The 13,463-nt window shown below is 40.9% G+C and overlaps 1 protein-coding gene across 1 annotated transcript in view; it reads right to left on the reverse strand.

Moving 5' to 3' along the window:
• Positions 1 to 13,463, reverse strand: part of SIL1 (SIL1 nucleotide exchange factor) — a 397,052-nt gene that overhangs the window by 195,423 nt on the left and 188,166 nt on the right. Inside the window, exon 4 of the mRNA XM_007938964.2 lies at positions 6,771 to 6,891. Within this exon, the coding sequence (XP_007937155.2) occupies positions 6,771 to 6,891 (121 nt within the window). The remainder of the gene's footprint in view (positions 1 to 6,770; positions 6,892 to 13,463) is intronic.

Below are 13,463 nucleotides of genomic sequence, written 5' to 3' on the forward strand. Positions count from 1 at the left end.
AAAAAGGAAAAGAGACACAGAGACACATACAAGGAGGAGACAGATGCCCTGTGAGGACCCATCTACAAGCAAAGGCACAAAGGATCACTGGCAGATACCAAAAACTAGGAGACAGTCCCACAGAAGGAATCAACATGGCTGAGAACTTGTTTTGGATTTTCAGCCTCCAAAACTAGGAGAAAATGTATTTCTATTCTCTAAAGCCACTCATTTGTGTTATTTTTTGTTATGGCAACACTAGGTAATCAAGACAGGTAATATTGGCCTGTTCTTCTAGGAAGGAAAGCATATCCACCTCAGAGTCCAAGACTCTAGCTCTCATGAAAGGGCCAAGTTCTCAGGGCTTTACTCATTCAGTCTTTGAGTCATCCTAGGCCCCTTTAGGGCCCTGGGAAAAATACCTGTCTTCTCAATCCTCCTAAGCTAATAATAACTAATCACTCCCATATATTGAGCACTTAACCAATGTGTTGGGTACAGTGTTAATCCCATATAAAGTAGTATTTTATTCAACTAATCACCACACTCCTTCAAGACAGGGGAGAGAATTCTTTGGCCTGCAGAGCTGCATTCACTGCCAGCTGCATAGGGATGCCACTGCTCCATAGGGATGCCACTGCTCTGCCCCTCCTCTATTTGGGAGATAAGTATTCAGGCCTATAACTGAACAGATTATCCCTTCTCAAAGACATGGCCAGGACTAATCCCTACCATGTCTCATATCTCCGTTTGCTGTCTTAAATCTCACCCTCTAAGGTCATCCATGGGAGCTCTGGTAGCATAGTGGCTAAGACACTTACCTGCTAACCAGATGGCTGGTGGTTCAAACCCACCAGCCACTCCTCGGAAGGAAGGTTGGGCAATCCTACTTCCGTAGTGATACTGCCTCAGAACCCAAGGAGGGGTCGCTATGAGTCGGGGCCGACTCGACGGCACATAACAACAACAACAACAACAAGGTCATCCATCATCACATCTACTCTCGATCCCAATTATACACATATAAACATCCACACGTGCAAGCATACACACACCTCATCCTCATAATCACCTCATTCATCACTGAGAAAATAGTTATCAGCAGCAGGAACTCCCTTATCTTCTCATATCATCAACTTAAAAAATAACCTGCATGTGAATAGACATTCTCTGTGTTCCCTTCTGTTATAATGAATGATGGTGTCCCTGCTTCTGTAAAACTTAAGTTCCAACAAATCCTGTTGTTTTTGTTGTTTGCCATTGAGTCAGACCCGACTCATAGCAACCCCTCCTTGGGTTTCCGAGGCAGTATCACTACGGAAGTAGATTGCCAAATCTTCCTTCTGAGGAGTGGCTAGTGGGTTTGAACCGCCAGCCTTCTGGTTAGCGGTCAAGTGCTTATAGGCACTGTGCTACCAGAGCTCCTAACAAATACTGTATTAGTCCACTATTATAAAAAGTCAAGGGAAGGTTTATATATGGAAGGAAACTTTGTTGATTACCAGGGAGTGGAGAGGAGGGAAAATTCCTAGCTAGGTAGGGGCAAAAAATACACACACACACTAAAGATTATTAGTGGTTACCAAGGATAGGAATGAGGGGGAAAAGGGAAGTTTTTTTTATTGTGGGGCACTGAGTTTGTGCTAATGATGGTAGAATCTTTTGGAAAAGGATAGCAATAATGGTGACAGATGAAAAATGTCATCAATGTCCCCGAGCTGTAAACATAGAAGTTGTTATGTTGGTGAATGTCTTGTTGTGTCTGTTTTCACCACAATTTAAAAAAAAAAAATTACACCCCCTTCTCCTATGTCATCAAGTTCTCCCTTCCTTTCAATTGAATTATTCCCATCAGTATACCAATACTCTTTTGACCCCAGTCTCTTCAAGTTATCAAGCCATTTCTCTGCTTTCCTTTAAAGTAAAACTTTTTTTAACACATTCTCTTCATTCACTGTCCCCACCTTCTTGACTCCTTATTACTTTGCCATTTATTCACTCTAATCTAGATCCTTTATCCACAACTCCACTAAAAATGTTTTCAAAATTACCAAAAACTGGATAGCCAAATTCAGTGGACCTTCAATAACTTCATGTTCTTCAACCACTGAAAAGCATTTACATAGTTCATCCCTCTTTTCTTGGCATCTTGTTACCACTTTCTCCTGATTCTCCCTCTTGCTCACCCCTTCTCTAATTCTTTAGCTGGTTCTTCCTTTCCTACTTAAGCTTGTGTGTGAAATACCTTGGAATTCTGTTCTGGACAATCTTCTCTATCTCCACATTCTCCCCCTACTTCTCTTTAAATATCTATCTGCCAATGATACACAAATTTTTATCTTTAGGCCAAACCTTCCTGCAGGGCCCCAGGCTCTTGTATAACTAATGTTGTTGTTGTTGTTATGTGCCGCTGAGTCAGGCCCGACTCATAGCGACCCCTCCTTGGGTTTCTGAGGCAGTATCACTAGAGAAGTAGATTGCTCCATCTTCTTTCAGAGGAGTGGCTGGTGGGTTTGAACCACCAGCCTTCTGGTTAGCAGTCAAGTGCTAATAGTAACTGATGTATTTCCACTCGAATCTTAAGTGTTTTACACATACCTCAAACTCATTACATCTAAAACATAGCCTCCTGATTCTACTGCTCATAAGCCTGTTCCTCTCTCAATTTTTTCTGTTTCAATAAATGGTATCTCCAAACACCTAGTTTCTCAAACCCCAAAAGGAAGCTTTATTCCAAATACCCCCTTTTCCTTCAAACTCTACATCTAAATAGTAAACAAGTCTTGTTGGTTCTAACTCAAAATTAAATCTCCAAATTCATCCACTCTCCATTGTGATACTCTAGATTAGATCATATGTTATACCCAGTCTATTTAAGTGACACACTAATTGTCTCTGTGTTTCTTCTTTGATCTACCTTCAATCTATTTTCCACATACATAGCAACCAGAATGATCTTTCCAAATATCATGGGAACAAATCCTCTCCTGCTTAAAATCTCCCAATTGCTCTTCATTGCACTTAAAATTAAAAGTACACTCACTATGTTCCTTAAAACTCCAGATGATATGCCCCATCTAGCCCACCTCGGCTCCCATCAGCTTTTTCCTTTTCCTAGTCTCTAGTCACACTGATCATTTTTGTTTCTCAAACATGATAAAATCTTCTCCTTGACAAAGCCAGTGATTCTTCTTGTTTCCACTACCTAAAATATTCTAATCCTAAACTTATAAAGGCAACCCTTTGCATAGCTAAATCATCTTCATTCTCAGATCTCATCTCACTATCATCCTGATCAAATCTTCCCAAACTATACTATCAAAAGTGGTCTCCTCCAGGGACTCATCACCTTGTTTATTTCTTCCTAACACTTAACACAATCTGGAATTATATTATTTTTGTGTTTCTTTTCCTGTTTTTGTCTGCCACCCTCCATAAGGCTGGTGTATGATCTGCTTTGTTTACTACTATATCCCCAGTGCCTGCTGCATGACCTTTTAATATGTCTTTTGTGAAATGAATTAATAGAGTAAGTAAATGGTCCTATCACTACCCATGCCCTTAAGCATTATACCATACAGTACCTTCCTAAGTGCTCAATCCAAGATAGGACAGCTTCAGTGTAAATCGTCCTTCAATCCTCTAAGCACTGGCTGTGCCAGGGCAATAAAAAGGATGTACTGTGGAGATGTCAATGAGTTTGAACCACCAGCCTTCTGGTTAGCAGTCAAATACCTTAGGCACTATGCCACCAGAGCTCCTATTTAATCCAGTAATATGGCCTAAATCCAGTGGCAATGGCAATGCCTGAAACATAACTAGCAAGTGGAAAATCTACTGCTAGAAGCCAAATATGAACTAAGGTCACGAAGTGCCAGAAGAACCCTCTGGGACAAGCCAGAGGCAGGGGCCCTGTCCCAGACCATAAAGCTCCAGCCCCTATGCATTACAGCTTTAGGTAGCATTATGATCAGCCACCCATCCAGCAGGAGTACTGGAGAGGCCGGTATGAATTCAGCTTATTGTATTATCCCTCTCTCTCTCGTCTAGTAATTTATTTTATTTATTTTTTTTTTTTGGAGCTCACCAAATTCTTTAACAATCTGACAGAATCTGAAGATCTTGTCCTCAAAACAGGATAAGCAGGTAAGCAAAATACTATAACAATTTCAGGGAACTGGCCAATGCACTTAGGCCTCTGTTTTCATTCTAGTGTTAGAACGTAGAGAAGACCCTGGGAAGTGGCATTGGAGGAGCATAGTTCACCCAAGGAGAAAGAAGTTGCTGCCAAAGGTAGCCAGAGACTCACTGAGCTCACAGCACTCAATACCCATACCATACCACTTTATTGATGTCCTTGCACTGATGTTCAGACAAATTTGCTACTGGCTACAAATGCTGAGAAGGAAGAAGACATATCCAGAATACCCCAGAGGCCATTCTAGTGCAGAATTCTCAGAAAACTTCCAAAGGAAAAAAGTAAAGAAGCAGGAGTGGGGACAAATATTCCTTCCTTATAGCATGTCTACTAAAAACCACAGAAAGGGCTCTGCCTTCTAGTCTAAAAAGATACGAACAATAGATAAAGCAATAAGCTTTTTACTGATGATCAGGTATTACAGAAGTAATATCCAATGATATAAAAACCAACAAATAAAAAAGTCTAAATTAATCAAGTTCCTAATTTAAGTATCTTAAACCAAGGGTAAAAATAAAGGTTGTTTTCTTTAGAAAGTAAGATTTAGCTTAGATGTGAGAAAAGACTTCCTGAAAGTACTTTGAGACACTAAAGTGTGTGTGTTTATGTATATGTGTGTGTGTGTGTGTGTGTGTATATATATATATTTACATATATATATATTTATATACATATATATTTATATACGTGTGTATATATATATCCAAAACTCTGTGTCTCTATATGTATAAATGAAAAACCAAACTCACTGCCATCAAGTCATTTCCAGCTCACAGCAACCCCCCTTGGGTTTCTGAGGCAGTAAATCTTTATGTAAGAATATTGCCCAGTCTCTGGTGGGTTTGAACCACTAACCTTCTGGTTAGTAGTCAAATTTTATATATATATATATATAAAATGGAGCTCCGGTGGCATAGTGGTTAAAGTACTGGCTGCTAACCAAAAGGTTGGCGATTCTAACCCATCAGCTACTCCATGGGAAAAAGGTGAGGCAGTGTGCTTCTGTAAATATTTACAGCCTTGGAAACTCTATGGTTAGTTCTACTCTGTCCTCTAGATTAACTATGAGTCAGAATTAACTTGATGGCAATGGGTTTGGGCTTGGTTTTGGTATGTGTGCTGGGAAGGGAGGTTGGCAAGGATTTTCTTTGATTCTTTCTTAAATGGCTGTGAGAAAGGAACAACCCTCTGACCTGGGACACTCTAGGTCTAGGCTTATCTGGAGACAGGAAAGAAAATGAAAGATCTTTCCCAGGTTGGGGTGACTACAAGGAAGCCAAATGCCTCTCTCTTTCAATATAAAGTAGACTTTTCTAACAGTGAAAACTGCCCGAATCTGAACAGGCTGCTTTGTGGAGTTCTGACTGCCACATAACTGTCTATGAACAGATCAATAACCTTTGTGTCAGGTATACTGTCAAAAAGACTCAGGTAAGAATTGAGTCTCAAAAGTACCTTTCAATTTTAGGATGCTTCCTATTTAACTGAAAGTATTCTTTAAATAATAAAAATCAAATTATTTTATTCTCAATCCATGCAGACTTTACATGTAGTAGAACAGGGATTGACTAATCATTGTAGGGGTTAGATCATGTTGAAGGCTTTGTGGGCCTTTGGTTTCTGTTCCAACTACTCAACTCTGCCATTGTAACAAGAAAGCAGCCACAGACAATCCATAAATGAATAAGATGGCTATATTTCAATAAAACTTTATTTATAGACACTGAAATCTGGATTTCATACAATTTTCAAGAATTATAAAATACTCTTTTTATTTTCTCTAACCATTAGAAAATACAAAAACCAACTTAGCTCATGGACCATACAAAAACAGGCAATAGTTTTATGGCCTCTGTGTTACAAACTTCACGACTAGTATTTATACTGACCTTCCAAGTAGCACAAATCCAGCAGCCCCTTGTAACCCCAGACCTCAAACTCTTTCTTTTCCCTCTCATGCACAAATACTAAGCAGAGAAAGCTTTTTTAAGCAAACAACAGAAAAATAGAGATGTTGAATTCTCCAAAATCAAATAATCTAAAATAGTTATTAAAAAAAAAGGGGGGGGGGGGACTCTAGCCACTGGAGAACTGCAGTTGCTTCTACTTTAACACTGTAAGAAAGTCTGTTTTATATGGACTAACAAGAGGAAGAGTTAGTCTGAATTAAAGACTTTAAAATGCAATTTTATTGTTCACCAAGGAAGTATCACTGCAAAGCAGAAGGCCTAACAGGCCTGTTTTAATGAATAGATGACTCATCTGTAATCAGTGCATTAATTGCTGGGATTCAAATGGGTGCTCTTAAAGTACTGGGAAAAATAGCTTCATTTTTAAAGCAGGTTAAGCATTCCCCCTAGAGTGTTTTTTAAATTATCAGTTTGCTTTGCAAACTGTTTCTTTCCAAAGACTATGGAAGTAAACATCCATAAAACCCTGACAGATTTATCACAAATTCTAGACTATTAAATTTTAAATTAAAAAAAAAAAATTTGTATGAATTTGGGGAAGAAACATTACATTGTCATTACTTTTACTATTATAAAATCAATGCCATCACTTACCCTCCAAGTCCCTAGGGATAACACTGTACCTTTTGCCTTTTTTTGATCCTTTCAAATTATTTTGGAATTTGTCTTTATATTGGAGTTTCAGTTCTCTTGCCCCAGTCTGGAGATTCAGCCGTACGTGAGATCCTACAGGAACAGCCTGACCTAAAAGACATGAAGGGTGAAGGCGTATCAAGTAGCGTCCTCAGAGAGACACTGAGATGGAATGGCTGGCTAAAAAGCCAATAGCATCTATTAGTTGATGAAGGCTAGACTCTGCTGTGTTCACTTTCCTCCATCCATCCATCCATCCATTCATCTCTCATTTTTCCTTTGTCTCTGTAATACAAACACACACCACATTCACATATACTTCACTTTTGCTAGTCCACATCTAGAAAGGAACTGAGGTAAAGCAGGCAAGGGGATCCATCCATATTTCAATCCAGAGATCAACATCTCCTAGTCAGAATGTGCATACTTAAGCTATTCTAAGGACTCTAGATTGCACAAGTAGTTTGTGCTTGACTACTAACCTAAAAGGTGTAATTTTAAACCCACCAAGTGGTACAATAGAAGAAGAGGCCTACCAATCTGCATCCATTAAGATTACAATCAATTTGTACATGCTATAAGAATGTCCATATATATAATAGAGCTAACAGAGGGCAAAGTTATTGTAAACTTCTTAGGCACAGCCAAATACCTTGAGGAGTGAGTTGCTGGGCCCACGGGCTCAGAATCATGGTCATGGGGGACATCAAGCTCAAGTGAATTAATATACTACCCAAAAACATTGTTCTAAATCCTATTTTGGTGAGTAGTGACTGGGGTCTTAAAAGCTTGCAAACAGTCATCTAAGATGCAACAATTGGTTTCTCCTCATCCAGAGCAAAGGAGAATGAAGAAAATCAAAGAAACATGGGAACAATTAGTCCAAAGGACTAGTCATGGGAACCTCAGCCTACATGACCATGAGACTGGAAAACTACATGGTGCCTGGCTACCACTGTCAACCACCTGGAAAGGGATCAAAATAGGAGATCCGGGATCAAGTGGAAGAAAAATGTGGAACAAAACTCAAAATCATAGAAAGACCAGGCTTACTGGTCTGATGTTGTTGTTGTTGTTGTTGTTGTTATTTGCCATCGAGTCGGCCCCCGAGATTATGACCCCTATCACCCACTGGGCCTGAACTCACTCCCGTGGCTTCCGGCCAAACATCAGATTGGCCTACAAGGTGAACAATTACACCAGGTAAGTACACTACTTTAAACCATCAACCATGGGCAATCAGAAGGACAATATTTGCAGAGAGAGATAACTCAAATGGGAGGAATGCACAGGAAAGAAGGACACAGGGAAAAGGTAACCACAGGGAGAAAGTGGGAAGAGAGCTGTTACATTATGGAGACTGCAGTCAAGGTCATGAAACAAAATGTGTGATGAATTGCTACACAGAAAATGAATTTGTTCTGTAAACTTTTACACAAGTTACAATTTTTTAAAAAAAGAAAAATACAGCCAAGAAAATCCTATAAAGTAATTCTCTTCTGTAATCCAAGAAAATCCTATAGAGCAGTTCTCTTCTGTAATACATAGAGTCACCCCAAGTCAGAACAGACTTGAGGCCAACTAACAACAACAGGTTTTCTTTAAACTGAGCTAATAATAAACCTTTTTGCTATGTGCCTACAGTACCCTAGTTTATACCTATTCATCTTTCAGGGCATGGCCATATTACTGCCTCCTCCCTGACATCCTTCCCACTCTTCCACTGGGGCCCACAAAACGCCAGACAGCCTGCCATCCCAGCATACTTACACCTTACCACCCTCATCTGTTTAATCCAGCTCTCTCCTCAAGCACAGGGACTACGTCTCCTCCTTTTTTATTTCCCCTGTCCCTAGGCCAGAACTGGCACATAAAATTTGTGGGACTTAAGTTTTATGAGAAGGAAGAAGGTAGAGACTGGAAGGCAGGAGGACATAGCAAGCCAAGGAGGCCGGGACTGGACCCAAGAGAAATTAAAAACCAACACCTATCTGTCTCAGAGGAGCTGATCCACTAACGGGGAAAACAGGTGTTGTGAATGAATGGAATACTCAGACACACAATTGGACACAATTACCCAAGAATAGTTAAAAAGCAATGGTGCAAGATCACATACTAGAAAAGGAATGTTACATTTATGCATTCACTCATTCATGCAACTGATATTTACCAAGTAACTACTATATACCAGCCACTGTGGCAGGCACTAGGAATACAAAGATGAAAGGCCACCGTGTATGTGAACAAAGGACACAAGAACATAGAATTTCAAGGAAAGAGCTTTTCACTGACTAGAGACTGGAAATCTAGATGCAGAGATACTGCTCTGTCCCCAGACATTGACTCTACTTTCTCCTGCCTAAGGATGGCATTGCTTTGCAGGTGCTAAGTTTGACTTAAGAACCAAAAATGGATGACAATCTGAAAAAATTCCTTCCAGGAACAATATAATGTAGGTTCTCACAGAATCACCATGTAAACTCTGAGTATAAAAGTGCAATGTACCAAGAATTCAGTAGTTTTCTTAATCCTGGTCCCTAGAGAACTCAGTTTCACTAGCCACTGTACTCCCATTAGAGAATCAAGGATCCAGGGCCAACAGCATCCAAGACATGCTGTTTTCTGTTCCTGCTGCCCCACTTCAGTGAGGAATTTCTGTATGCTTAATGAAATAAAATGAGAACTTGCAGTATGTAACTATATTTGCATATGGGAGCTTCATTCTAATCCAAAACCTACTCAAAATGCTGTGAGGATTAAAAGTATGTCCAGAGCAGAATAGGGAAATCCCTCTCTGGGAAGCATCCTGAATAAAGTTGAGTCAGGGGTTAAATAAGGCAAGAAATGGGACCAAGACTGGTAAAAAGGGAATCCCCAAATGGAGAAAGCTCCATGCGGAAAGGCTCAGAAAACAAAACTGCCAGGCCACATTCAGAAGGAAGGGAGCAGAAGAAGGCAGCAGAACTGGAAGAGCTGTGGGGAGACTACTAGGGTAGTGTGCCTTTGGGAAGCCTAGGCTGGAGTAGCAAAATAAAGCTAAAAGATAAAGAAGATGGTTCTGGGAGGAAGTGAAGCCAAATACGGGGAGGAACAACAAAGGACTGGCAATTTCTATCCTATTCCTATGATCATAGAGCAAAAGGTAAACAAACCTCTTTAGCACTAATCTCATTTCTGAACGTGGGGGCGGGGAGAGGTGACCTCACCTTCACCTCAACAGACCCAAAACTGATGAACATGTTAAGTAAGGTGATACCACCACTCATACCCAAACTATCTCCAAAATATTTCAGTTTTTCTTGCTATGTCTTTCGAACACATACCATTTTCTCCATCCTCCACACCACTGCTGCTGTGAAAAAAACAAACCAAACTCACTGCCGTTGAGTTGGATCTGAGTCACAGGAACACCTCCTTGGATTTCCGAGGCTGGATCTCTACAGAAGTAGATTCCCCAACCTTCCTTGTGAGGAGTGGCTGGTGGGTTTGAACCTCCAGCCTTCTGGTTAGCAGTCAAATGCCTTAGGCACTATGCCACCAGAGCCATCACAATCTCTCTTTTGGCCAATGTTATAGCCCCCAAATTGGCCTCCCCTTGGGAGCTCTGGTAGCATAGTGCCTAAAACACTTGCCTGCTAACCAGAAGGCTGGTGGTTCAAACACCAGCCACTCCTCAGAAGGAAGGTTGGGCAATCCTACTTCCGTAGCGATACTGCCTAAAACACTTGCCTGCTAACCAGACGGCTGGTGGTTCAAACACCAGCCACTCCTCAGAAGGAAGGTTGGGCAATCCTACTTCCGTAGCGATACTGCCTCGGAAACCCAAGGAGGGTCGCTATGAGTCGGGTTTGACTCAACAGCACATAACAACAACAACAACAAATTACTCTTAACTCCAATCCAACTGTTATTTCCAGTAAATGACTTCTTTTCCCCAAATAGAAATCTGACCATGTCATTCCCCTGCTTCAAAGTTTTTAATGGTTCCCCACTGTTTTGAGGATAAAGATAAAAATCCTTATCATGGTTAGTGAAACCCAACAGTATCTCTGTTGCCATTGCCTGCCTCTTAAGCCTTGTCTATTCCTAACTCCTCAAAATCTAGGCCCCACTAGCCTTTTTCCACTCACTGGAAGATTCATATTCCTTTCTACCATGACGCTATTGCACTTGCAGTTCCCTTTGCCCAGAATACTCTTTCCACCCCAGCCTCCATCTCCTCAACGTCCCAATTCCAGCTAAGATTCCTCTGAAAGGCATCCTAAAGCTCCCTAAATCAGATCATGTTGCCCCTCCACACACAAAGGCTTTCACAGCATCATAAAACTTTTCTTCATGAAAACCAAAGATGCACGGAAACAACTAGTCCAAGGGACTGGTACACCATGCAATTGATCCTCAGCCTATAGCACTATGAGACCAGAAGAACTAGATGGTGCCCGGCTACCACTGTCAACAACTCAGAGGGGGATCTATGTAGGAGATCCTAGATACAGTGGGAGAACAATGTAGAACAAAACTCAAAATCACCAAAAAAAAAAGAGACCAGGTTTGCTGGTCTGATAGAGCCTTGTGGAACCCCTGAGACTATGGCCCCTAGCTGCCCTTTGGGTCTAGAACTGAACCCAGCCCTGTGGTTTCCAGCCAAACAAAAGACAGGCATATGAGCTGAGTATTTACATTAGGTAGATACACTCCTTGGAGAGATCAACCATGGGAGAATAGAAGGGCTGTATATGCACAGGGACACAGCTGGGGGGGGGGGGCAGGAGTGCATGGGAGGGAAGGACACAGGTAAGAGGTAACTATGGGGAGGAGGTGGGAGGACAGCTGTTGCACTGTGGGAAATTGCAGTCAATCATAAGACAAAGTGTATGTGAACTGCTATATGGCAAATGAATTTGCTCTGTAAACTTTCCCCAAAATCACAACAAAAAAAATTTTTTTTTCTTCATAGGACTGACCACAATCAGTGGTTATATTTCAGGTTTTTTTTTTGTTTATCTAGTTAATATAAATGCTCACCATTTTATCCCCAATGCCTCTCACATGGTCTAGCACATTGCTGTTGTTGTCATATGCCATCGAGTCATCTCTGAATCACAGCAACCCCTCCTTGGGTTTCTAAGGCAGTATCTCTACAGAAGTAGATTGCCTAATCTTCCTTCCGAGAAGCACTAAATAATTATTTGCTGAGTGAAAAACTGAAAATGAAAGAGAGAAAATCCCAGGTGATCTAGGGGTGTGTGCTTTTCTCATAGCACTCAAAAGGCCAACAAGGATTTTCATAATCACTAGTAGTCACGGTATTAGTTGTTTTGTTTAACAGTATTACTATTAACACTAGTAATAATAGTAGTATCTTGATTTTTCAGACTTTAAATCAAAGGGAGAAATGGAAAAGAAAACAGAACATGACATTATAAGCTTCAGAAATTAACAGGTTATACTGTGCTAAGCTGGCCAAGGAATAGACTAGGAACTTATGTGAATTAATTAATTTTATTTGGGGAAAATTCCAAAATTACTCCCTTCACATAAGTCACCACAGGGGGCAAGAGCAGCCACAATACCATTAACTTAAAACACTGGTTACGCTCATTTAAAATATACAAAACCAGCCAAGGGAGCAGCAGTGGCAAAGGCAGCAGCAAATATAGTATCTTCAAATGTTTCCACCCCATTGGGAAAAAGGCCAAGTTAGAAAGAGAATGTGTGATCTGACCTGCATCCTTCTAGGGCCTCAAAGGCCAGAAAACTATGAAAGAGCATTGGCAAAGAGAAGACACATGCAGCTAAAAGCAAAGAGTTAAGGATGGAGGAGTGAAAGACAGGGGACAGGTAGAAAATAAGACAGGGATCCAGAAAGTAATGTTGTTGTTGTTATTTGCTGTCAAGGTAGCCCTGACTCATAGCAACCCCTCCTCGGGTTTCCAAGGCAGTATCACTACGGAAGTAGGACTGCACAACCTTCCTTCCAAGGAGTGGCTGGTGGGTTTGAACCACCAGCCTTCTGGTTAGCAGTCAAGTGCCTTAGCCACTATGCTACCAGAGCTCCCCCAGAAAGGTAAACAGGCCTACAAAGCCTACCATGTCTGTCTCCCATCACTGGCTCCTTAGGGGCGGATTCCAAGGCCAAGTGCCCCATTCAGGGGACAATCTGTCCATATTAAGGAAGGTGATTTCATGCTTCAGTTTTGAGCCCCATTGAGACTCTGTGTCAGTGACATCAATCACAAGGCAGTATCACTACAGAAGTAGATTGCCCAACCTTCCTTCCGAAGAATGGCTGGTGGTTCAAACAAGACTGCTTCTGGTTAGCAGTCAAGTGCCTTAGGCACTATGCTACCAGAGTTCCCCATACTTCATCATATAGAAAATAAAAATCCTCAGAACTGGACCAATAAGCACAAACACAAGAAACAGAAAAAAGATTGAAGTTGTCATGGATTTCATTTTACATGGATCCACAATCAACACTCATGGAAGCAGCTGTCAAGAAATCAAACAACATATTGCACTGGGCAAATCTGTTGCAAAAGAACTCTTTAAAGTGTTCAAAAGCAAAGATGTCACTTTGAAGCCTAAGATGCCCCTGACCTAAGCCATGGTATTTTCAATAGCCTCATATGCATGCCAAAACTGGACAATGAATAAGGAAGACCAAAGAATAATTGATGTCT

The sequence above is a fragment of the Orycteropus afer genome, unplaced genomic scaffold (genome assembly GCF_000298275.1).
Source record: "Orycteropus afer afer isolate SDZICR_OR568_19922 unplaced genomic scaffold, OryAfe1.0 scaffold00056, whole genome shotgun sequence".
Taxonomy (NCBI): Eukaryota; Metazoa; Chordata; class Mammalia; order Tubulidentata; family Orycteropodidae; genus Orycteropus; species Orycteropus afer.